The sequence below is a fragment of the Schistocerca piceifrons genome, chromosome X (assembly GCF_021461385.2).
Source record: "Schistocerca piceifrons isolate TAMUIC-IGC-003096 chromosome X, iqSchPice1.1, whole genome shotgun sequence".
Classification (NCBI taxonomy): Eukaryota; Metazoa; Arthropoda; class Insecta; order Orthoptera; family Acrididae; genus Schistocerca; species Schistocerca piceifrons.
In genome coordinates this window covers 865649956-865673950 of record NC_060149.1, presented here as the reverse complement: position 1 = coordinate 865673950, position 23995 = coordinate 865649956, and the positions used below count along the sequence as shown (strand labels likewise).

At 42.8% G+C, this 23995-nt stretch overlaps 1 protein-coding gene across 1 annotated transcript in view; it reads right to left on the bottom strand.

Moving 5' to 3' along the window:
- Positions 1 to 23995, bottom strand: part of LOC124722744 (ras GTPase-activating protein raskol) — a 696613-nt gene that overhangs the window by 468375 nt on the left and 204243 nt on the right. Inside the window, exon 4 of the mRNA XM_047247885.1 lies at positions 15119 to 15314. Within this exon, the coding sequence (XP_047103841.1) occupies positions 15119 to 15314 (196 nt within the window). The remainder of the gene's footprint in view (positions 1 to 15118; positions 15315 to 23995) is intronic.

The following is a 23995-nucleotide window of genomic DNA, read 5'->3' as shown; positions in this document are numbered from 1 at the left end:
TTGTTAATTTTTTAGTCGTCTTCACTTCTTCGCTTGTCTTGAATGTGTCTAGAGGGACATCTTGGGTGTGCTGACAAATGTAAGCATATTTGTATGAGTTAAACATATAATATAACTATTCAATATTATTGTGCACTTTTAATTTGTAAGAGGTGATCCCGATTTCATGTCCGCCTTCCTTGAATTAACCTGCATTCAAGTAATTTACAGCTCAACAATGGCAGCGGCCGATGCAGCCAACGACGCCATTACGTGGCGATATTAACTTATGAAAAATTAGCGGAAGCGGAAAACTCGCCCGCTATTAGCATAATATTAATTTTTCTCCACAGCCGCACGAAGTTGCAGAAATACTTAGCTTTAAGATTCTTATTTTCAGTAGCATAGCCGAGACCCAGAGCCAGGACTCTGACTACAATACAATGGTTAACGGAGGTAAGAAAATACTCTCGCGCGTGTGTGGGCCGCAATTGTAATTAATAACTAAAGATCTTTTGCTTTAACGTCAACTGACTAGCCGAGGAAATTTATATGAAAAGTTTATTACATTGTTCAACTTAAATATCATTTTTATTAAGGCCCACCACGTAAGTCGGCAACAATCAAAAAATAATAATAACAGTAATAATATATACATTAAATTACGACGGCCGACGGACGCGAGATTGGCGCCCAACGTGGGGCCCGATTAATATGATTCTATTGTAATGAATGTAATTATGTATGTGTCTAATTGTTGTAAAATATTAATGCTTGTATGAATTCTTTTACATGTACAACAACAAAACCACACCCTGAGGAGATCTGGAGAGGAAAAAGTGTAGAAAAGAAAGAGGATTGCGAGAAAGAAAAATAAGTAAGGTAAGGCCTATTGTGCAAGCATCCTGTGTAGCTCTGTGCGGAATATCGAACCCATGTGCACATGAGATACCTTCGGTGTTTTGTGTATTTATGTGTTTATTTTTGGAGGGGATAATTATTTGTGTGTGTATCAGTGTTAAAGATTTGTCAGTAGCTTAAAGTGAATTTAGTATGGGTAAGATAGGACAACCTAAAGCATCCGTACCAGAAGAACAAAATTCTGTTAATATGGAAAGTGAGGATCATTTGCAATACGTAAACGAATCCCAAGCCACCGCCTCGGATAACATAATTTCCGGAGCGGGGGGCGAGGATCTGTGGACGGTGAATGACGCTCCACAGCAGAATGGGAATAGAGTAACAACTCCACTGCCTGGGCAGGGGGGCCAATCGAGTGCTAGATTAAGCGGGGCACCAGTATGCTCACCGATTGCAGACCCATTTGCAGAATTTCTGCGCAGGTTAGAAGAAAGAGATAGGGAAAGAGATCAGAAACTGGCTCAGATGCTCCATGAGCAAGAGCAACAAAGAGAACTGAAAGAAAGGGAAAAGGAAAGAATGTCAGAACAGAGGGAAAAACAAAGAGACGAAAAACTGGCTCAGATGCTACGTGAGCAAGAGCAGCGCAATGAAGCGAAACTAGATAGGATCCAAAGCGAACTAGCCGAGATGCGGGATGCGTGCAAAGAGATCCCCGATCTTGTGCAAAGCTTAGCCGGAGAGATGCAAAAATTACAGATATCGCAGGCTAGGCTTGAAGACAATGTCCAGACTTTAACCAACCGCGTGGATAATGTGGAGATAGATGCACGGAAAAGTATTGACGCATATTTGGAAGTGCAAGCTCAAAAAGTAGAAAAAGAATTAAATGAATGGCTAGAAGTAAAGGATCGCGAGATATCTGCAAAGATTGAAAGCGACGTAAAAACAGCTGTAGAACAAGCGACTGCGGCCGCGAGTGTAAATATTGACGCCCGCGCTGCCGCACTACATGCCGAATTAACACAGATTAAGTCCCGTGTGACTGCGGAGTTGCCAAATTGGCAACAGGAGGTCGCGCGGAGACTGTCTGCGTTGGAAAGCAATGTAAACAGTGGCGGACAGATCATGAATCAGACTCCGCGTACTGATTACTGTAACAACGCTGACGGTAGCCAGGGTGCGAGTGCGCAACCGCAACCTAATGCGAATTATGAGCACGAGCAACACGCGATACCGTGCAGCGCACATCACGAAGTGATGAATGTCCCAGAATGTAGCAATCAGATGTGCAAAAAAGAGAACAATGTAATAAAACACAGGACATTCCAACCCTTCAATAGCGAAAAACGAAATGTCCACCCTGTTGTATTTATTAAGAGCTTTAAGAATGTGTTTCCCAGGACATGGACGGAAAGACAAAGAATACAGTTCGTGGTCTCCTTTATTCAAGGTGACGCGGCACTGTGGGCCACCGACGTGTCCGAAAAATGTCTAACGATGCAACAGTTTGAAGGTGCATTCTTGCAAAAATTCTGGTCCGATAGCGTCCAAGAAAGACTACGAAAGGAGTTGTACAGTCCAGAAATGTACAATCCTAAGATGGGAACGTTACGCAAATATTTCGAAAAGTATATAAACAAAACCAGGTACTGGGACGAGCCAATGTCCGATCGTGACATAATCAGATTAATAAAAATGAAGTTGCCCAGTGAAATTAAAAGATATTTCATCAATGTGCCGGAATACGATATAGAACAATTCATGGAAATAGTGGATTCTGTTGACCTATTGATCGAAGATATGAAAACCGAAAACAAGTGGAACCATGCAGGCTATAATCAACACAAAGCCGATTACAATAGCAGCCACAGTAATGGTAGTAACTTAGTACCAAATGGTAACGGGAATAGGCAAGAGCACCGGCAACAGAATCGAGGCACAAACAATGGCAATGGTTATAACGGCAACGGTTATAATCGTCAAAATCGAAAAAGACATCATGATGGACGCATGAGTAATGGATATAATGGTAACGGCAATCCGCAATGGCGGAACAACCGAAACCAGTGGCGTGGTCGTAACGAACCGACACCACAGTGGCAACAAAACACAGCGCCACAATGGAACGCCAACCCAGGTCCGTCACAGAACATGTCAGGAAGTTACAACCGACCACCGCAAAACCAGAGCCATACACAATATCAAAATACACCATCGGGGAGGCAGGGCGGCCAACCCAACAGTAGCAACAACAGCAACCAGAACCACAATGTGAGGTTAGTGGAAGTGACAGACAACTGTCAACCCACTAATGCTCATCCGTTAAACTAAAGACAGCCACAATACGCTCTCCGTTGTTGGCTGCAGGATGGTGTAGTGAGGGCACATTCACGGATGACAGCCATAAACTTTGTATGCTGAGATACAATGAAGGAACAAAAATAGAAAAGGAACTTGTAGACATACCGCAGAAATGTAACCGAACCGACAAAAGTGTTGTGCAGGCTATATTGCAAGCAGATATGTATGGAGCACCAATACACATAATAGTCGATACCGGTGCGTCAACCAATGTCATGAGCGCAAATTTTTACAAGTACTTGAGTCAAAATAATAGAATACCAGTATTGCCAGTGAAGAATTGTCGTGTTACAGGTGCAATAGGTGCACAATCTCATATCATAAAGCACCAGGTGCAAGTCGAGTTTACCGTAGGAAATGAAGCAATGAAAAGCTCGTTCCTAGTAGTTAAGGGATTAGGTGTTGCTTGCATCCTGGGGATGGAATTTTTACGCCAGAGGGACGCAAAAATCGACCTCTTGTGCGGGGAAGTAAGCCTTATGAATGAGGATAGACGTGTAATTTTGCCGTTGTTGAGGACACGGGAAGTGCACGGTAAATATTGCCGGAGCTTTCAAACGAGATTCGAAGGAATACAGGTAATGAATTTATATTCTGGCTTAAGTACAAGACAAGCATATTATAAAGAATTCATTACTGAAGATAAAGAGGAAAAAAGGAAACTGATAGCCATGAAAGTTAGGGAGTCAGAACATTTGACTGAAGCACAACAAAACGAATTGACTCAGCTACTTACAGATTATGAGAATGTGTTTTCGGAAAAACCTGGTGTTATCGAGGGCTACACCTATAACATCGAAGTGGTACCTCACGATACTTTATGTCACGCAAACTACATCATCCTGTGGTCGAATAAGGAGGCAATTACAAAGGACTCTATCCATACAAAGACTTAAAGAAGTTCGCTCAGTAGAGCAACGTTTACATTTGTGTGTAGTAGGTTAAGTTTATAGTGTATTTTTTCTGTGTGTAAATGTTAAGATTTTAGTGTAACATTTAAAGACAATGAGGCACACAAGATTAGTGCGATTCAATTTTGTAGATGTTAAGGAATAATAGTATTATTAAACAATTGCATTTTGAAAAAAAAAGTGAACGTAGATTTAAGAATATTTTAAAAATTTCATGTTGAAAAAAGCTAAAAAAAAAAAATATATCAAAAAAAAATTTTTCAATAGCATTTAATGATGAAAGAATTTTTCATTAGTGTGTCATGAATATTTTTGAACTGTAGTAGTAACGCAACTTATGAAATTTAATATTATAGTGTGTATGTTGTTCTATGTATTTATGTCTATACCGATCTTGAAATATGCTCAATCATAATTTACTAAACAACATGAGTGCAGGGTGTACATCACCCAAGGTACCTCATGTGTTGTGGACAAGGTACAAAGCAAATCAGTAAACGCGACTACCGCTTAGCAGTGTTAAAATATATTGCCATCTGCTAAGGCAGAGATTTGCACGAATTTGTAGTGTAAACAAAAGTCACAAATCTAACACTAATCTAGGAACTTGCACGCTAGGCCTAGATTATAAAATGTGTACAATAATGCGAGAGGCGAAGTTTTGTAAAGTCGAGCCTGGCTCTGGAGAGCAAGTACGCAATGAGTGGGCAGACATGACATGGGGACTTACCTCAGATGAGACGGAAATACAATTGTATAGTCAAAAAATCTGAAGGCAAGTACGACTCTAAGTGGAAAATGAAAAGAGACAAGTAGTGCGAGAGACTGGTAAAATCCAGCACTAGCCAAAATCCAGTTCAGACTGAATGAAATACATTAGTGTTTGTGAACTAATCGAAACAGTTACTTTAAGCAGTGTGAAAAACTGTGAAGGTGAAACTGTGATATGGACAGTGAAGTGCTAGTATTGAACGTTCAACAGCGGTGAGGACGCCAAACGCCAATATTACGCACGAAAAACTGTGAATTTACTATAAATGTGAACTGTTAACGTTAAGTGAACCCACAGTCAATATTTTTGGGACAGACTGTAGTTTCAGTGAGCACAATAATGCGAGATTGGAATGCGATGCGTGGACTGTTGCAAAACAGCGACCGCAGAAACGGCGAATGTTTGTGCTAAACTCATACTGGGACACTCACCAGTGCCTGCGAGTGCGGCGAAAACATAAATAATTTTATCAAGACAAAAACTGACGTGTAATGGAAACAGTATTGCATCAAAACTGCATTCACGGGAGAAGGTCCATGTCATGTTTTCTGCAAGACAGTGCTAGCTTGACACTCGGAAACTGGCGAAAACTTAACAACAACTGCCGCACTAATAAATGCTCCTTTCCCACTAGCGTAACCATCTGCAGCGGGAAACAAATATTACGTTGGTTGTGTGTGTGTTTCATGTACTACGTCGGAGATGCGTAGCAGAGCTGACTCCTGCCAACAAGAGCGGGGGGCGGATATCATCCCACTCCGCCGCGCCTGGCCGAGACAGAAGCGCATCGCCAACGGTGCAGCCGATCAGCTGATTCTGACGTTCCGCGACGGCGAGACACACGCTGGCGTCGAGCGGGCGTTGACCTCTCCGCAGCCGCCGCGAACGCCGAGCGCCGAACACACCAACCGACGCCGTCGCGAGCCAAACGTCGCGGCGTAGATCATCAACGACACCGCACTCAATTGTTTTAATGACCTCATTTATTTGCGTAGTGCAACAAAACATTATTTGCACATCCTGTATTCCAATGACATCCCAGAAACATTTAAGTGAAAGTGACCCAAGTAGTTAGTCTGTCGCTCCGCCGAGGTTTTCCCCAGGTTTCCCTACGGCCGCGCCAAATGGGGAGCGAACAGTTGACACCCCTGGGACTTCAAATATTCCGGACTAACTCGTGGTTGTATACCTTGAACCTCATCTGTATTACACTTTGTGTGCAACGCACCTCAGTAATTACAACATACGATGTGACATATGTAAACTGTGAAAGAAAAATCTGCGTGTGGACACTGTGGACATGAAAGTGGAAATATTTATGTCAAAAAACACGAACATTTTTTATGACATAAACATTTCGGGGGGCAATATAGCGTCCCCAGTGCCATATTACGAAAAGACAATATTTATAAAGAAGACATTCATAATTTGTAAGAGATTTTTTTTTTTCATGTAGCCGTAAAATAATAATTTCTCTGTGTAGGTTTAGATTGCAAAGAAATAATTTATGACAGAATGATCAAAAGAGACGACAAGTTACACTCTTTTGTTAATTTTTTAGTCGTCTTCACTTCTTCGCTTGTCTTGAATGTGTCTAGAGGGACATCTTGGGTGTGCTGACAAATGTAAGCATATTTGTATGAGTTAAACATATAATATAACTATTCAATATTATTGTGCACTTTTAATTTGTAAGAGGTGATCCCGATTTCATGTCCGCCTTCCTTGAATTAACCTGCATTCAAGTAATTTACAGCTCAACAATGGCAGCGGCCGATGCAGCCAACGACGCCATTACGTGGCGATATTAACTTATGAAAAATTAGCGGAAGCGGAAAACTCGCCCGCTATTAGCATAATATTAATTTTTCTCCACAGCCGCACGAAGTTGCAGAAATACTTAGCTTTAAGATTCTTATTTTCAGTAGCATAGCCGAGACCCAGAGCCAGGACTCTGACTACAATACAATGGTTAACGGAGGTAAGAAAATACTCTCGCGCGTGTGTGGGCCGCAATTGTAATTAATAACTAAAGATCTTTTGCTTTAACGTCAACTGACTAGCCGAGGAAATTTATATGAAAAGTTTATTACATTGTTCAACTTAAATATCATTTTTATTAAGGCCCACCACGTAAGTCGGCAACAATCAAAAAATAATAATAACAGTAATAATATATACATTAAATTACGACGGCCGACGGACGCGAGACTAGGTGTGTGACAGTTTTGTGGCGTACAACCAAGAATAACTTAGCAGCACATGCATAGAACACTTGAACACGTTGCAGCTTGGCGACAAAGAGGTTAAATGTGTGACTGCAAGCACACCGATTGGGGATTCAGCCCCCTGTCGTCCCGAAAATTGTTTCTGTCACTTATTGCTTTCTCACCTCTGGCAATGGTTTGTATATGAGAAAAATGCTCATGTTGTATCGTCCACTTTAAACAGCAGGTCACACTATAGGCCTTGTAGAGCGTTCTTGTATTCCAATCACACTTAGGGTTGATGCCAGGTTGACCATTCTGAGCGAGATGGTGCAGTGACATGACAGGGAACTCTCATTTGCTGTTTATTTCACCGCCCGGCCATTCAAAATTTGATTTACATATGTTTCCCTACACAGCTGAAGACGAATGCCGGGACCTTTCCTTTGGAAAGGACACTACAGATTTACTCCTCATTTCTTGTCCTTCTGAGCCTCGTTGTCGACTGTACGTTAAACCATAATATCTCTTTTTTTAAACGAGTTTTGAGAAAATATGCTGTCACAAACATCGAGTGAAGCAAGTACACCAAAAAAATCTAGCATAGACAGGAAAACTATTAGATTTTTTAGTCTGTGTGTTTGAAGTTTGGTATAACAGTAGATAGTGAAATAATAACGCTAGCCGTTAAAATCCTGAGTACGTTTTACGAATACAGCTGACGCATCGTTACAACAGTGAGGCCTCTACATTCCTACTTTCAGCATTAAAGAAAAGTATATTTCTAGGGAAGGAACTACCGGGCTTTAACAACATTTCTAGCATTTGCCTGACACTTTCGGAAGACCCAGGAACTCGAGCTATGAATTCTTCCAATGTCTCTATATGTTTGGAATACATTAAACTTTTAAAAGTACCGAAAGAAATCAGTCAGCTAGGCCTTGCCGCAGTGCTAACACCGATTCCCGCCAGATCACCGAAATTAAGCGCTGTCGGGGTTGGCTAGCACTTGGATGGATGACCATCCGGGTCTATCGAGCGCTGAGGGCAAGTGGGGTGCACTCAGCCCTTGTAAGACCAATTGGCTCTCGATTATCCGAGGGCCTATTTCTCCCGCTTTCTTTATGCTGAAAATTTCCCATTAACGCGGGAGTCGTAGTCGGTGAAGTAAACAGTGTGCTGCTCGAAAACTGCAAGAGTTGGACTGTATTTTGTTTCAAAGTAGTGTAAGATAATGTGAAGTTGGAGTGTACTTTATTTGTTGCAAGTACCCAATTTTCACGTATAATTAATTTGATGATTAAAATAGAATTTATTATAAGAATTAGTGAATGGTTTTAATTATCACATTGAAATTAATTTTTGTTTTCGAACAACCCTAATACATTACCGTGAACTTTAATTGCGGGTTATCCGCGGTTTTCGAGTCCCCAAGTACAGCGGATAATCGAGAGTTTACTGTACTTGACTGAGATGTAGCGGCTGCGCTCACGAAAGCTGAACGACCGGGTGAGTGGTGTGTTGGCCAAATGCCCCTACTTAACTGCACCCCGCGACGCCTATCGGCTGAGGATGACACGGCGTTCGGTCGGTAGCGTTGGGTCTTCTGAGGCCTGTTCGGGCAGAGTCTGAGTTTTTTAATGCCGTATTTCGTGTGATTCGCTGGTACTAAGTTGCAAGAATTACGTTGTCTATAGAAGCGTTTGCGACCCATGACTTGTAGTCTTTTGTAGGAATAATTTCTTTTGGTGTTTTCTGTCATGCCTGAAATTTAGTAAAAGTAGATTTTAGGCATACCGTATGCTGTAGACAGCAGGGCTATGCACTCGCTCCCAGAACAGGCGACGTCACATACTTTCAGCAGGCACCAAGCACAAAACAACGGCCTGCGGACACGCCCTCCTTCGTCACGTAATGTCACATGGCGTGATCCCATGGTCTTAGGAGCGGAATGAAGCGACAACAGCTCAGTCTCGTACTCAGTCCATATGCTTACCAACCCATCACCAGATGACGACACTAACGACTACCAAGCACATTCGTTATACCTAATGTTCCACAGTTGCAGTTCCGCTCGCACTTGGAAGTTCAGCATTTCCAGTTACGTTAGCCGACAGCAACAGCTCAGTCCTCGTACTCAGTCCATATATGCGTCCGCTGTCATTCTGTTGGCGACCGACGCTGGGAATCCAGACTGTGGCTGGATTTCTCATAGCATTACGACAGCATTGGGCTTCAGTATCTCAAAGTGTAACCTTCCCAGCCAGAAGCTTTTGTTGTGCTCCAAACTCTTTATCTGTACAGAACTTGTAACTGGTGTTTGTGTGCAAATAATGGGAATGGAAACACCGTTCCAGCATTGTACACAACATACGAGGACGAGGAGAAAATTTCTTGTCCTGACAGTAAAACTGTTTGGAATTTTAATTTGTTTTTCGTAAAATGTTTCGACATAGTCCCCTTAGCAGTTCATTCCTCAAGAGCGGTTCTGCAAAGTCTGCATCAAAACTATTTCCAGCTAAAAATTTCTTACGTTTTTGCAGTAGTGGTAATCATAGCGTATCAAATCACAAAAATAGGGCGATGCAGAACAATTTGTACTTAAAATACAAAAGTTTTTCCTTGACGTTCTTCCACTCTATGGCAGAATGCGCTGGGTCGGCACTTGCGTTCTTAATTGAACAAAGACTTCTTTGTATTTGGATACCGGGTTCAAAGCATGAAAACTCCAAATTCAATGCAAACGATTCATTTAATTTATCTGAAGTAACTAATTTAAAACATGAACTGTAATGAATAATTATTAAAAATAAGTATATAAATAAATGTGGTGTTAGCTATTTTATATAGATTTAAATGCCGAGCTTCTGATACCACGTGCGCACTTTCTTAACGTTTCCATCTGCCAAGGCCGCACTGAGGCATTTCCACGTGAATAAGTGTCAAGAGTACACATTCGAATGCAGTAACCCATTTCTTGTCTGTTTAAAACGAGGGTATGGACTCCTGCCCTATCTACATCTACACACAGACAGACAGAGACACACACACACACACACACACACACACACACACACACACACACACACTCCGAAGTCACAATATAGTACTTAGCGATGCCCTGCCGTATTACATTCGCATACTGCGGACTATCCATATTCCTCTGAACGCTTCCTAATATCCCTAATCTTATTCTTACTACCCTTACACGAGATATACGTTGGTGGTAGCAGAACGGAAGCAAATACAGCTTTTCTAAATTTTGTCAACAGGTTTCCGCCGTAACTATTTCGCCTTTCTTCCAACAAATACCCATTTAAATTGCTAGAGCATTTCTGTTACCCCATAGTATCGGCTACACCGGCCTATTGAGATCGTAGTTGTACACTTCTCATTCGTTCGTAGTTTATTATGATTGCTACTTGATACGAACTCTAAACGATGGAACAGTACTCCACGATTGATTGTGCCTGCAGTTAGCTTTACACATGCCCTGCGCTGTCCAACAACCGTTCCAATAAGTCTAACTCTTCCATTCACCTTCGGTCATACTGATTTTGCCTAACTCTTAAATACTGACACGATGCCAACTGCTCAACATGTCGAGCACGAATCCTTTTTTATTTTTTTTATTTTAATGGCTTTCGGGCCGTGCCCATTCAGCCATCTCAATGGTAATGTCAATTATGGCAATAAGGACAACGAAACACACAGTCTCTGAGCGGAGAAAAATCTGTGACCCGGCCGAGAATAGAACGCAGCCCCTTCTGCTAGCAATGCGCCGCGCTGACGGCGCAGCTACAGAGAAAGACGAGACAACTAACCTTGCAGTTGGATACTGTCCGATTCTTTTCTCTTCGTTGTAGGCATTATCTCGCACTTATCCTCATAGCCAGTGCAAAAGCCGCCTAACACTTCGGCAAGATCAAGATGAAGCTTGAGTGACGGACTGTGTATGATATACTAAGATATGAAAAACAGAATCTAACTGACGGGAACGCCATTGCTATACAACACCGAAAAAATTACTCTTAAATCTATATACTGGATTACTTGCTAGACGATGGACAAACAAGCCTGAAACCCATAATGCAACTGAAAAATAAATTTTATAAGTCTAAAATTGTGACTGGCAGTTGATAACTACACACTTTATACACTGAAGAGCCAAAACAATATGACCAGTGCCCAATGCGAAATCCAACGCCGCCTGGCGTCGTTGCGGGCAAGTCACGTGCTAATGAAAGTATATAACTCGAGCAGACAGGAATGGGGAGTCTCCTCTGTTACGCCCATCCTACCTGGATCTCCGCCCCCCCCCCCTACCTTTTACAAATCTCTTCAGATCCTTCAACGCCATGCTCTCCGCCTCGCCTATCGCATCCGTCTCCCCTCCCCCATGCGGACCCTGTACGACCTCATTCCGTTCCCCCACCTCCTCCTTTTCCTTGAAAGGATACGGATCCTCTACACCTCCTGTAAACTCGATCCTCCTCACCCGCTTGTCTCCCCCATCCTCTCCCACCCCCGCCCGCTGCCGCGCCTGTATTCCCACGTCCCACCTGCTCTCCATCTCTCCACCCTCCTTACCCTCTCCCAAGGTGGCTTCCGCCAGCTCCCCCTCCCTGATGATGCCCTCTTTCCCTCCATCTACCCCTCCTACCAACTTTGATCCTCCCTCCCTCTTCCTGTGTTTGTTCCTTTGGGCACCCTCCCTCCCTTCTCTCCTTCTCTCCCCCTTCCCTCCCTTTCTCCCCACTCCTCCCCCAGGCTTCCCCTCCCCCGTCCCTCTACTCCTCCTCCCATCTCCTCTGCCACTGGCATCTTTGTTCTCCCCTCTCCCCCCCCCTCCCCTTCTTCCCCTCTTGGTAGGTCCCTGGACTCGCACGCGTAACGTGGACATTCGCGCGCCGGAGATCATCGCCATCCGTGTCTCGTGTGTGCCGTCGTGTTTTGTGTTCAGTGTTCACCGTCACACTCCATCATTCGTGTGTACCATCAAAGTCATCAGTGCTTGTGCGTCGTGTCAACAGTTTGTAGTGTGGATTGTCATCGAGTGTGAACAGCTTCATGTTTTTTATGTTCATGTGTCTACTGTTTTTTCCCCGCCGTTTTGTTCCAACTCATGTGTCTTCTCTGTTTTATCATTGTACTATCTTTGGCTGAAGAGCGGCGTATTGTGCTGCTGCCAGCCTACCTGTTATACGGGTATTAAAATCACAATAACGAAAAAAAAAAGGAATGGGGAGTCACTGTAGCGGCGATACGGGCCGCCAGTGGGGAAATCCACTGACATAAGCGATTTGGCAAAGGGCAGATCGCTACGACCTGGCGCCTGGAAAACGAGAGAAGCTCGTCCGCTATTGTCATCAGCACGTACGGAAAACAGCTGAAGGGCGGTGAAACCACGTGTAAGCGACTGAGTGCCGGACGACCACGCGTCATCACACAACACGGAAGTCAGAGGCTCACCTGCTTTGTAAGGCACGACAGGCCGCCATCCGCGGTAAATCTGACGACAGAGTACAATGTTGACACAGGCACGAGTGTCTCGGAGCACACCGCTCAGCGCAGAAAACTCGTAGGTGCTGCCGTGCTGACCCGACGACACCGTCACTTGCAACTGCAGTGTCGCGCGGTCGGATGAAGAACGTATCTTGTCACACGAAGTCGACACACCGCCGTGCCTCGAAAAGTGCATCGCGCCACGAACACAGGCCGGTCGTTACAGTATTATGTTACGGACTACGGTCACACGAGCTTCTATGCGACTTGCGGTAGTAACCGACGGGACCGTCACTGCTGCGGTCTACGTGAACGTTATTGCCGACCATCTGTATACCTTCACCCTCGATACATCTACATCTACGTGATTACTCTGCTATTAACAATAAAGTGGCTGGCAGAGGGTTCAATAAACCACCTTCAAACCGTCTCTCTACCGTTCCACTGTCGAGCGGCGCGCGGGAAAAGCGAGCACTTAAATTTTTCTGTGCGAGCCCTGATTTCTCTTATTTTATTGTGATGATCATTTATCCCTATGCAAGTGGGTGCCAACGGAATGTTTTCGCAATCGGAGGGGAAGACTGGTGACTGAAATTTCGTGAGACGATCCCGTCGCAACGAAAAGCGCCTTTGTTTTAATGACTGTCACTCCAATTCACGTATCGTGTCTGTGGCACTATCTCCCCCATTTCTCGCTAATACAAAACGAGGTGCTCTTCTTTGTACTTTTTCGATGTCATCCGTCAGTCCCACCTGATGTGGATCCCACACCGCACAGCAATACTCCATAATAGGGCGGACAAGCGCGTTGTAAGCAGTCTCTTTAGAAGTCCTGTTGCATCTTCTAAGTGTTCTACCAATGAATCGCAGTCTTTGGTTTGCTCTACCCACAACATTATCTATGTGATCGTTCCAGTTTAGGTTATTTGTGATTGTAATTCCTAAGTATTTAGTTGAATTTACAGCTTTCAGGTTTTTGTGACGTGTCGCGTAATCTAAGATTTAGCGACGGCGATGACACGTTGCAGCGGGACAACTGTCTCTGTCACGAGGCCAGAATCGTGCTACAGTGATTTGAGGAGCACGACAGTGAACTCAGTTTCGTGTCTCGGCCACCAAATTCACTCGATCTGAATCCGACGGAATAGAGAGCCTGTATAGGAAGAGAGTAGCCAACCGGACGATACGGCGGCCATTTTTCTGCCAAACTGCGGGCGGGACTTTTAAATGACCAGTAGTGGAATCACCGAATCAAAAGCACAAGACAATGTGGCGAAATCATTCGTTAAATGCCTTTCTTTACAGCTATAATATACTGATAGTAGCCTACTACGTACATCACAGGAAAATTTCATATTATTCGTTACTTGCATCTATCTCCTTTAAAGTTCGTTTACTAGACATATTGCAATGAAAGTAACGTAAATAAAAAAATATAGTTTATAGCATTTGTTTTGTATCGGAAGTGCATGACGCTAAGGATTTAACGTACCTGTATTACGTCAGATGAATGAAAGTCGTAAGCAGTTGTTTACTTGTGACATGCAAAAAGTGTGAGACGTATTAGTACTTCTCTTGTCACGTCTTCAAACTTTCTGCATGTCAGAAGTAAACAACTGCTTACGACTTTCATTCATATATAAACGATAAAGATTAAAAAATCAGGTAATGTTAAATGTAGGCTACTGTAATAAGGACCAAATATAACAAGAAAACTACCGTATCCCTTCTACCCCACAGTAAGTAGGCCTACTAAAAACTGTCTTCAAGAGTATCTACAATTATTTACTACGAATAATGTTTCAGCAACCATGATAACTGCGGTAAACGTGCTTACAACTTGTCTGCGTCAACAGTCAGGCAATAATACTGATATCAAAATAATGCCCAGTGTTGTGATTCGGAACGAAATAAAGTTTGACGCTATAAAGTCGAATGAGCATGGCACAACAATTACAGGAACTTTCCGTTTCCAGCGAGGACTGTCCGATATTGGCTTCAGGAAAGCTTGCGATGCTACCAGTATGCACGAACTGTTAAAGAAATAAGAGCTTAAAAATGCAACAAATTGTAATAGGCCTACCTATTTTGCGTGACTAAAAATATTTAAAAAACTGCCCACTGCTTTCGTCTTTTTCATTGCGTGGAAATGCTAACAAGCGAAATCCACCTTAGCCTCTATTGGAACAACCTAATGCAGCACAACCTGGCACCGTTTACGAACGTCTCACCAAACGCTTCATTATTTCAACTCGTATTTAAGATCGCAAACGCTAATTACGTACTAAAAACGATATACAACTAAATCAAACATGCATGCACAACGCATAACAAGTCTCTCAATAATTTAAATACCTTTTAATCATTTCCAAAAGTCCTCTGAACTTCTATTCAACTCAAAAGCACGGCGAACATAGGAAGCGCGAGAGACGTTTCACGGGCAACTTCACCTATGGCCACTGTCTCTGTATACAGGCTCTGTACGACAGAACGGTATCGGGCGCAGCCATGTTACGTACCTCTGGGCGGGGTGTGCAGGGTGCGCAGCGCGGCGTCCTCGTGCAGCGACGCGGTCTCGGGCGCACCGTCGGAAGCCTCGTCCTCCTCGAGCAGCGGCGGCGGCGGGCACGGCTCGTAGCCCCAGCGCTGCCGGAACGCCTTGGCGCCGCCGTCCAGCCGCACGCGCGGCAGCTCCACGAACAGCGCGTCTCCGATCTGCGCGCCGCATACAACACACGCACCTCTCACACACTGCCTTCACAGTCCGTCACTAACGTGCTCGTCCGTGCCGCATGCACTGCGTGCCACAGTTGCAGGAGTACAGCTATTACCGAGGCAGGCACACAAAAGGAAGGAAGAGGTCGGTGACCCGCCGAGGACCAAGTTGTAGGGAGCAATGCAGCTGGAAAAGGAAATAAACGCTGTAGTTTCCAAAAGACGCAGCGTAAGCGATTTACGGGAAGCGTGGAAAATACTAAATGTCTGCCCAGACGGGAAAAATGGATTCAACTCCTGGGAATTAGCGTGCCAGAGAAGTACCTGCAAGTCATTGCTCACGTCTCCTGGTCGACGCTTAAGCCGTCGGCACACGGACCGTGCATCCAAACGTTGAGCGTGCCACGTCATAGCGTGGATAGCACGTTCGGGAGTCTTTCCGAACGTGCAGAGCAATATCTGGCATGTCAGATATTCTGAGCGTGCGTCTGAGCGTTGACCAATGAGATGGCACAACGCCACCTACGTCACACGCACGCCGTCTCCTTCAGTAGAGAGTTGCGAGGCGCCATATTGGCATTAATTTCAAGCCTATACTTATATATGCCGTTTCTGACCACCACCAAATTCAGAATCACTGGAAAACCCGTTGTTAACTGTGTGATTCGTTCCAATAAAATAATGAGAAACATCATATTCGTGGCAAAAGAATTATTGTAACTTGCGTATTATGAGAATAGGCTATTTGAAGCCAGCGACACACTGAAGATCAAACGCATTGTTCTTGGTACAACTTGTTATAATTGAACTTCAATTAGCAACACATCTACGATTAAGGTTTTCTGCACGAACTAAGATACTGTTGTTAGACGAGTGAAGTATGTTATTGCTGTATCGTAGTGACTAGCGTCACTACCCTCTCTATATTATTTTGATGCGGCGGTGGTTCGCGTCTTGACACTTACAAATTTTTTTTCCTAACATTCGCGTTTTATTGGCTTCTGATACTTTATTATTAGTTTAGTATAAGTATATACTATAATATTTGATGGTATGTAAATATAAGTTCACTTTTTTTTGAGGGGTGACTTTGTTCGATTGGCTTAATCTACAGGACAGCTTGAGCTACTTGTATAAAGACATTTTGCTCCTTTTTCTTTAAGGCTTCGTAATTCACATGTTACAATGATTCTGCTACTGGGTAGGAACAGTGATCAAATAAGACTGACCTTGGGGTTTTACTAAAATGTGGGAATGATGAAATAATGTTTATCTTATGCGGAGAAGTATTCCAAATTTGTACCGCACTGTTTGTAATGGAATTTTTATAAGCCTGTGTCCTTATTGATCGGACATGGTACTTTCCTTTTCGTGGAGGATGGAGGAAATGTGCGTTTTAACAGAGCCAACGTGGGAATTTTACGCGCGCCCGTTGAGTAAACAGAGTGGTTCACGAACTAGAAACATCCCTCAACTGCCGCTGGAGAGCGTTGCGATCGTGTATACCACGTTGGGGCCCACGTACCGTATGCACGAGTCGCAACGTTCCTGAGCGTTCAGCAGCACGTTAACTTGGCACGCTCAACGTTAACGTTCGACAGCACGGTCCGTGTGCCGACGGCTTTAGTTCCTACAGTGAATCGTATAGCTCTCTTAGAAAAGAGCTTTCCGACGCTGTTAGCTGAAGTACTCCTCCGTGCTACTCACAAGGGGAGGACCGAGTCAATTATTAAAGGACTCTCACGGATATGACGGAGTATGTACCAGAATACTAGAGTACTATTCCGCTTATGTTAGCCTAGTACTTAGCCACATCTGTAACTTTTCCTTTCGAAATAATCAGTTTCCTGACCGATTAAAATACTCAGTAGTGAAGCCACTTTATAGATAAGGTGAAAAGGATAATGAGATAATTTTAGAAATAATTATGAAAAATCCGCCTTGATTGCACAAACTACCTGGTGTTTACCTAGGTTTCAGTGTGGGTAACCACGCCTTCTTCAGAACAAAATATAAAACAGCTTGCCTAAATAGGCATAGTCAAAGGCTAAAATCAACACGGTGGCTGGGGCGAGGCGGCACACACAGTGAGATAAGTAATATTATTGGCTTGGTACATATGTACCGTGTATTTGTAAACATTTTTATGGGGTCTTGAAGCTGTAGGTGTTGATTTTAGCCTTTGAGTATGCCTATTTAGGCAAACTGTTTTATATTTTGTTCTGAAGAAGTCGTGGTTACCCACGCTGAAACCTAGGTAAACACTAGGTAGTTTCTGCAGTCGAGGCGGATTTTTCATAATTATTTCGATACTTACGATGGCTGACGCGCTGCAATGCTGAAAGTTCTCAGATAATTTTAGACCTACCATCGGCGTTTGCCAAAGTTATTGAAAAGGCTGTATACACCAGGGTAATTCACATAATTTGCTGCCGAATGTACAGTCTGGTTTTAGAAGTGGTTTAACAACCCAAAATGCTATATTGTCTATTCTCTGTGAGGCTATGGGTGGATTAGATAAAAAGTTACGAATGCTAGGCGTCTTCTTTGATGTAACTAAGGTTTTTGATTGTATCGATCGCAAAATATTACTGCAGATGTTGGACCATTTTTGATTAAGGGGAGTAGCTCACAGTTTAGTTCGTTCTTACTTTAAGAGCAGCAGGAGGTCATTCTCCGCATTATTGAGAATGGCTACGGTGTGCTGTCCAATGCGGCACAGTTAAGTGGAGGTGCAGGGTGCCCAGGGGTCGGTGCTGGGGCCGCTACTGTTTCTTATTTATATAAATGATATGCCTTCTAGTATTACAGGTGATTCTAAAATATTTCTTTTTTCTGACGAAACAAATTTGGTAAAGAAGGACGCTGTGTGCAGTGTTGACACACTACCGAATTACGCAGTTCAAGACATAAGTTCGTGTCTTGTAGAAAATAAATTGATGCTAAATCGTGGTAAGACTCAGTTTTTACAGTTTCTAACTCACAATTCCACAAAAACTAACATACCGATTACACAGAATGGGCATATGATAACTGAGGCTGAACAGATTCCTAGGCGTTCAGATACATAGTAGGCTGCCGTGGAAAGCCTATGTTCAGAATCTTGTTCAAAAACTAAATGCTCCTTTATTTTCCATAAGAACAGTATATGAAATAAGTGACAGTTCAACACGAAAAGTAATCCATGCTTTATTTATTTTCATTGCCTTATGACGTACAGTATTATTTTTTGGGGTAACTCTTGTGATTCAAAAAGGGCACTTTTGGCTCAGAAACGAGCGGTTCTAGTAATGCGTGGTGTAAGTTCACGAATCTCTTGTAGACCCCTGTTCAGTAATCTGGGAATTCTGACATAGGCCTCTCAATACATATTTTCTTTAATGTCATTTGTTATTAACAATATCAGCTTATTCCCAAGAGTTAGCAGCTTTCACTCAATTAATACTAGGCAGAAATTCAATCTGCATCAGGAACACACATCCTTGACTCTTGTGCAAAAAGGTGCGCAGTATTCTGCTGCATCCATTTTCAATAAGCCGCCACATGAATCCAAAAATCTTAGCAGTAATTCACGTACTTTCAAGTCGAAACTGAAGAACAGTCTCATGACTCACTCCTCCTATTCCGTCGAGCAACTCCTGGAAAAATTAAACTAATTTCTGTGTTACGTCGTTGATTATGTTTATTTTAACTTATGGCTTGTCGTTTTCATAGAATTAATGTACGTTTCATTTTATCTATTATTACAATGGAGACTTGCCCCTCAATTTGGTGCTACGGAACATAACACATAAAATAAAAATAAAAAAAATGATACTGCTTCACTTTTAACAAGTATTTCTACGGTTAGCACGTCGTATGAATATTTCTAGAGTTCGAACAACTATTCTCTCGAAATCAACGCGGATTTCGTAATCACCGATAGTGTGAAACCGATCTTGCTCTAATATTTTAGTTGTAACATGATCCACAGCCAGCACAACTTGCACAGTACGCTCTTACGCCCCTACGTGAAATAAATGCTACGTCGCTGCTTTTCTAGATACATTTGGTATCATGTCTTTAATTCTGATGCCCGGTCAATACCCTACGTATGTACCATTGTGTAATTCAACGATTGCTTCGATTGTAATCCAGCTGCATCCATTTCGATGGTTTATACCATATAGTCATTTGAAAATGGCTTTACAAACAAAACTGTGCAGTGATGAAGGCCCGGCAAGAGATACAGACGGAAGAAATGTTGACTGTTTTTCTCATAAACGACCTGCTGGGACAACGTCTGCAGGAGTGTAAGATGTGACGCAGTTGTATGCAGGCGCTTCATGTACCAAATACAGGAAGGCTTGCACAGGGTCAACGCTTGGCGCAAAGAGTGCCTGTTCACCTTCAGCATAAATAAATGAAATCGGAAGACTCGTAAGGAAGCGTAAATCATGCACGAAAGACTTCGCTAGCAAAACCGCAGTTCGACCCCTTTTAGAGTATTGTTAGTCGGTGTACGATCCTTACGAAAACAGATTAACAGGAAAGAAAGAGAGGACTTAAAAGAAAAATCACTGATTCGTCTTCGATTGTTTAGGCAGCGCAAGAGAGTCGCATAAATGTTCAACAAGCTCCAGTGAGAAACGCTGAAACAGGGACTCTATCGCAAAGAGCCTTTTCTCAAAATATGTATACGCAGTGTTCCAATACGAGCCAAGACAGACATTAGTTCTCTCAATATCCATTTAGTGTTATGTGCACGATGGCAAAATTAGATGAATTTGGGCCAACACAGAGCGATACCGACAATCTTTCCTACAATGAACCATGTGCGAACGAAATAGCGTAGGGAAGGTGTGTGTGTGATGGGAGGCTGTGAGTTTGGTTGGGGGGAGGGGGTGGGGAGGAAAGGGAGGGAATGTGGTAGTGATCGAGGGAACTCTGATTGCACACAACGATACGTCGCTAACACCCTACATTCTCATATGTTACCTCTCATGCGACAGTACCCTACTGCCATTTTCCAACAGGACAATGCCCGTCCGCGTACGGCACATGTCTCTGTGAACTGTATGCGTGATGTTGAGGTACTTCCGTGGCCAACTAGACCCCCAGATCTGTCCTCGATTGAACAAAGGTGGGTACAGGGAACAGCTCGGACATGAAGTCCACCCCAGTGTCAGTATCCGGGATATCAAGTCCCACTTGCTACAGTTGTGGGCCAGCTTGCATCAGAGGATACTAGGGATTAATGACACTCATCCCAAACGAGTCAGTGCCTGCATCCAGTCCAGAAGGAGCGCAACGTCATACAGATAAGTGGGCTCATACTGCCTAGTTCTCTTTACATTTCACTCGGTTTTGTAGAGTAATATTTCTGCGTATGGCGGCACGTTAAAGATCAAGTCATTGTCTATCCTCTACCGGAGCATATTCTGGAACTAGAGCAGCGTATCAGAGTCTCTTTCCGAAACTTCAGCGCCGACATGTTGGTGTGTGTAGGAAGAGACAGAATACAAAAAGGTGTGCGTCGAGTGATAAAGGTAATACGTATTAGGCACTGTAATGTATTTCAAAAACTTTGTAAAACTATGTAAAAAAACTTTATGGGTCACAGTTCACAATCAGATTCGTATTCCTACAACAACAGTACTGCGTATTACGATCTTTTGGAAAAGTGACAGTCATTTAGGAACGTACAGTACAAGGCATCGATGGCTCTGAAAAAGAAATCTTCATGAAGCCTCCGCAGCTTTGTAATTAAGGCGTAGTGAACGTCCAAATCGATGGTGTTTCGCCAAACACAAGTTATTCCTTGATGGTTGAAGTGACAGGAATCATTCGCCTATACTCTCCATTAATAAATTATTGATCTCGTTTCCAGATGGATTTATTAATGGTCTTCGATTTCATTACGAATTTCTATTAAAACCATCATAGTACACAGGTTTACTATAAAAACATTTCTGTGTTATTATGCGCTGCTTTATAGCAGTAAGTTGGAAAACATAAACGTCAGTATACGCCGATTCAATTGTGCAAGTCTTAAAGGTCAGCGCCTGTTGCTATGCAACCCTCTTACCGCAGCAGCTCACCGGGAGACACACGCTAGCTAACAGGCGCTGTAGCTAGCAGAGTACACTCTGCATTCTCTGTATTCCTTCACCCGTTAACTGCTTCGTTTCATCGCACCATTATAGTCCACGGCTGAAGGTAAAATACGCGAATAAAACAGAGAGAAGTGAATGCTTCTGCCCCTTCTCAAACATGTAATCCAAACTTCGTCTTCTGACCGCCTTCGTCGCCAGACGTAAACTGGTCGTATTTCGCAGTATCCTCACCGAATTTTGCGTAATAGCAACTTTCTGTTTCTAAGACTGTGTTGATTTGTCGTCAATGTCTAGAACAGGTGGTGCTAAGTTAAATTATAAGGAGAAAGTTCGACGTAGCAGGAGTCTAAAGGGAAATGAGGAACAACTCAGTTACTGAGTAATGTTGTTATTGAAAAGAATTTGTGGTAGAGATGACGTAAGTGTACAAAAACTTCCTGTGTTTATAAAGAAGTAAAGGTGATTGGAACACAAGTAGTCAAATGACAAAAGACACTTATCAAACCTAATGAAAGAAGTCAAGCTGATTTCTGTAAAGAAAGTCGTGCATTAATTGTCTGACAGCGAGTGTGCTGCTGTTTTTTGACGCAGAAATCAGGGGAGCGCAGATACACTCAGTTTCACAATATTATAAACGTTGAGAAATCTTTACGACAGATTCGGCTTGGGGCTTTTACATCCAGATGACGCTGTCTTCAACAACGTCGCTACTTCCTACAACGACACGACGTGTTTCCTCCCGTATCACGTATAATACAGCAAACAACTAATGCGAAATTCTTTGCTAAGAAAACATGACAAATTGTCAAATTTGCGAAATGCTTACGATTTGACGATTATTTTTTTCATAATGCTCGCTTGTCGAAATACAACAACTGTGGCAACATATCTTTATCGAACGACAATTTAAAAAAATGATTACTCGTTATTTTTAAAACAGTGAATCCCAGGGTCTATGAGATACGATAGTGGAACGTGTTCGCATATATCTGGAACTGTTTAAACGAAAAATGTGCATCTAATACATATTTTTTACTGCTACAGACACTGAGATTATATTGCACAGAAGAGCCGAAACAATAAAAGCAACAAGACTTTTTCGTATTCTAAATGGTCCTTCAATACTATATGGGCAACAACAAGCACAGAACGTATCGTACATTCTTGTAGATTCGTAAATATTCATCAGAAAATGACTCACCTATATGCACATGACAACATGTTTCTTACATGATCTGTAACAATACGACTTTTTTTAAATATTTAAAGTCATCTGTCGATGTGACATCATACTCATAGTCCCTCAAAATTTCTAACGTTCTCATAATAATTTACTCTAAAAAGAGACTGACTGCCTAAGTTGTCTGCCCATTTATATTACTAAACGGCTATCCCGGGACCTGGGGCGCGGAGTACGGATCAGTTTGGAGGTTGCCTACCCAACGGCTCTATTTTCAAGATTTCCGTAATTATTGACCGAATTGAAATATTTAAAATGCTGTGATAATCTACTCATTAAGAGGTAAAATTTTATGCTAAATGTTAACGTAGTAAGGCAAGTATTACAGTTAGAAACTCAAGGCAACCTAACTGACGCTGCGCCAATGACCGGAATTTATTCATCCAGTGTTTCATAATAAGAAGACTTAGCGACTTCTAACAAACTTTAAGCATCATTCCAGATCTTTCCCGAACTTTTTCTCGCTTACAAACATTCAAGACATTAACTCAAACGTACAGCAATCAGACGTTTAAAGCTGTTTCATACATGAGAGTTCGATTCATTGAAGATCAGGAGCTTGCTGGATTCACATATTTGTTAAATCTGGTCCGTGTGTATTCGATCAAGATTCTTTCCATTCGTCGAATTCGTTATTTTGAGATGCAATGTGTAACTATAAACTAAAACAGGCGTCCAATGAGCAATGTTTTCCTTATTGTCGAAAGATGTATAGATAAACTTTCAAAACGCTGTAGAAATAACACCACTGGTCAGAATGACGTCAAATTGCAACGGAATATTATCAGAGAAGGGGGGAAACGTAAGGCAGAAGAAAATAAATAGTGTGAAGACTGATCAATAGATGGCGCTGTATGTGTCTGAATACGTAAATGAAAACACGTGTCATGCTCACGACCCTTTGACGTTGTTATAAGCGTGCGGGTACACGCCTTTTCCTCCATTCACGTCTGTGATGTTCTCCATGTCTGTCTCAATGCAGGATAGCCCTCCGCTTGTAAAGCTGTATTACAAGAATGCACACATCGCTCTGCAGAAGTTCTGGACACTGAATGGTTTGAAAAAAGGTGTTGGCTCCGTGATTACCGTGGGTCTGGAACAAATGATTCGTAAATTCGAAAAGACGGGTTCTTTTGGTGTGCAACCTGGTAGAGGGAGGAAACGAATTGATTCAACGTCAGTGGAAGCAGTGGCCACAGCAATGCAGGAGGAGACGAGCGGTGATGCGCAAACGTGTAGTGCACGGAGAATTGCCCGAACATTGCACATACCCGGGAGCACGGCGCGTAAAATCCTACAAAACATCCTTCTTTGTAATCCATTCAAAATTACCCACGTGCACGAGT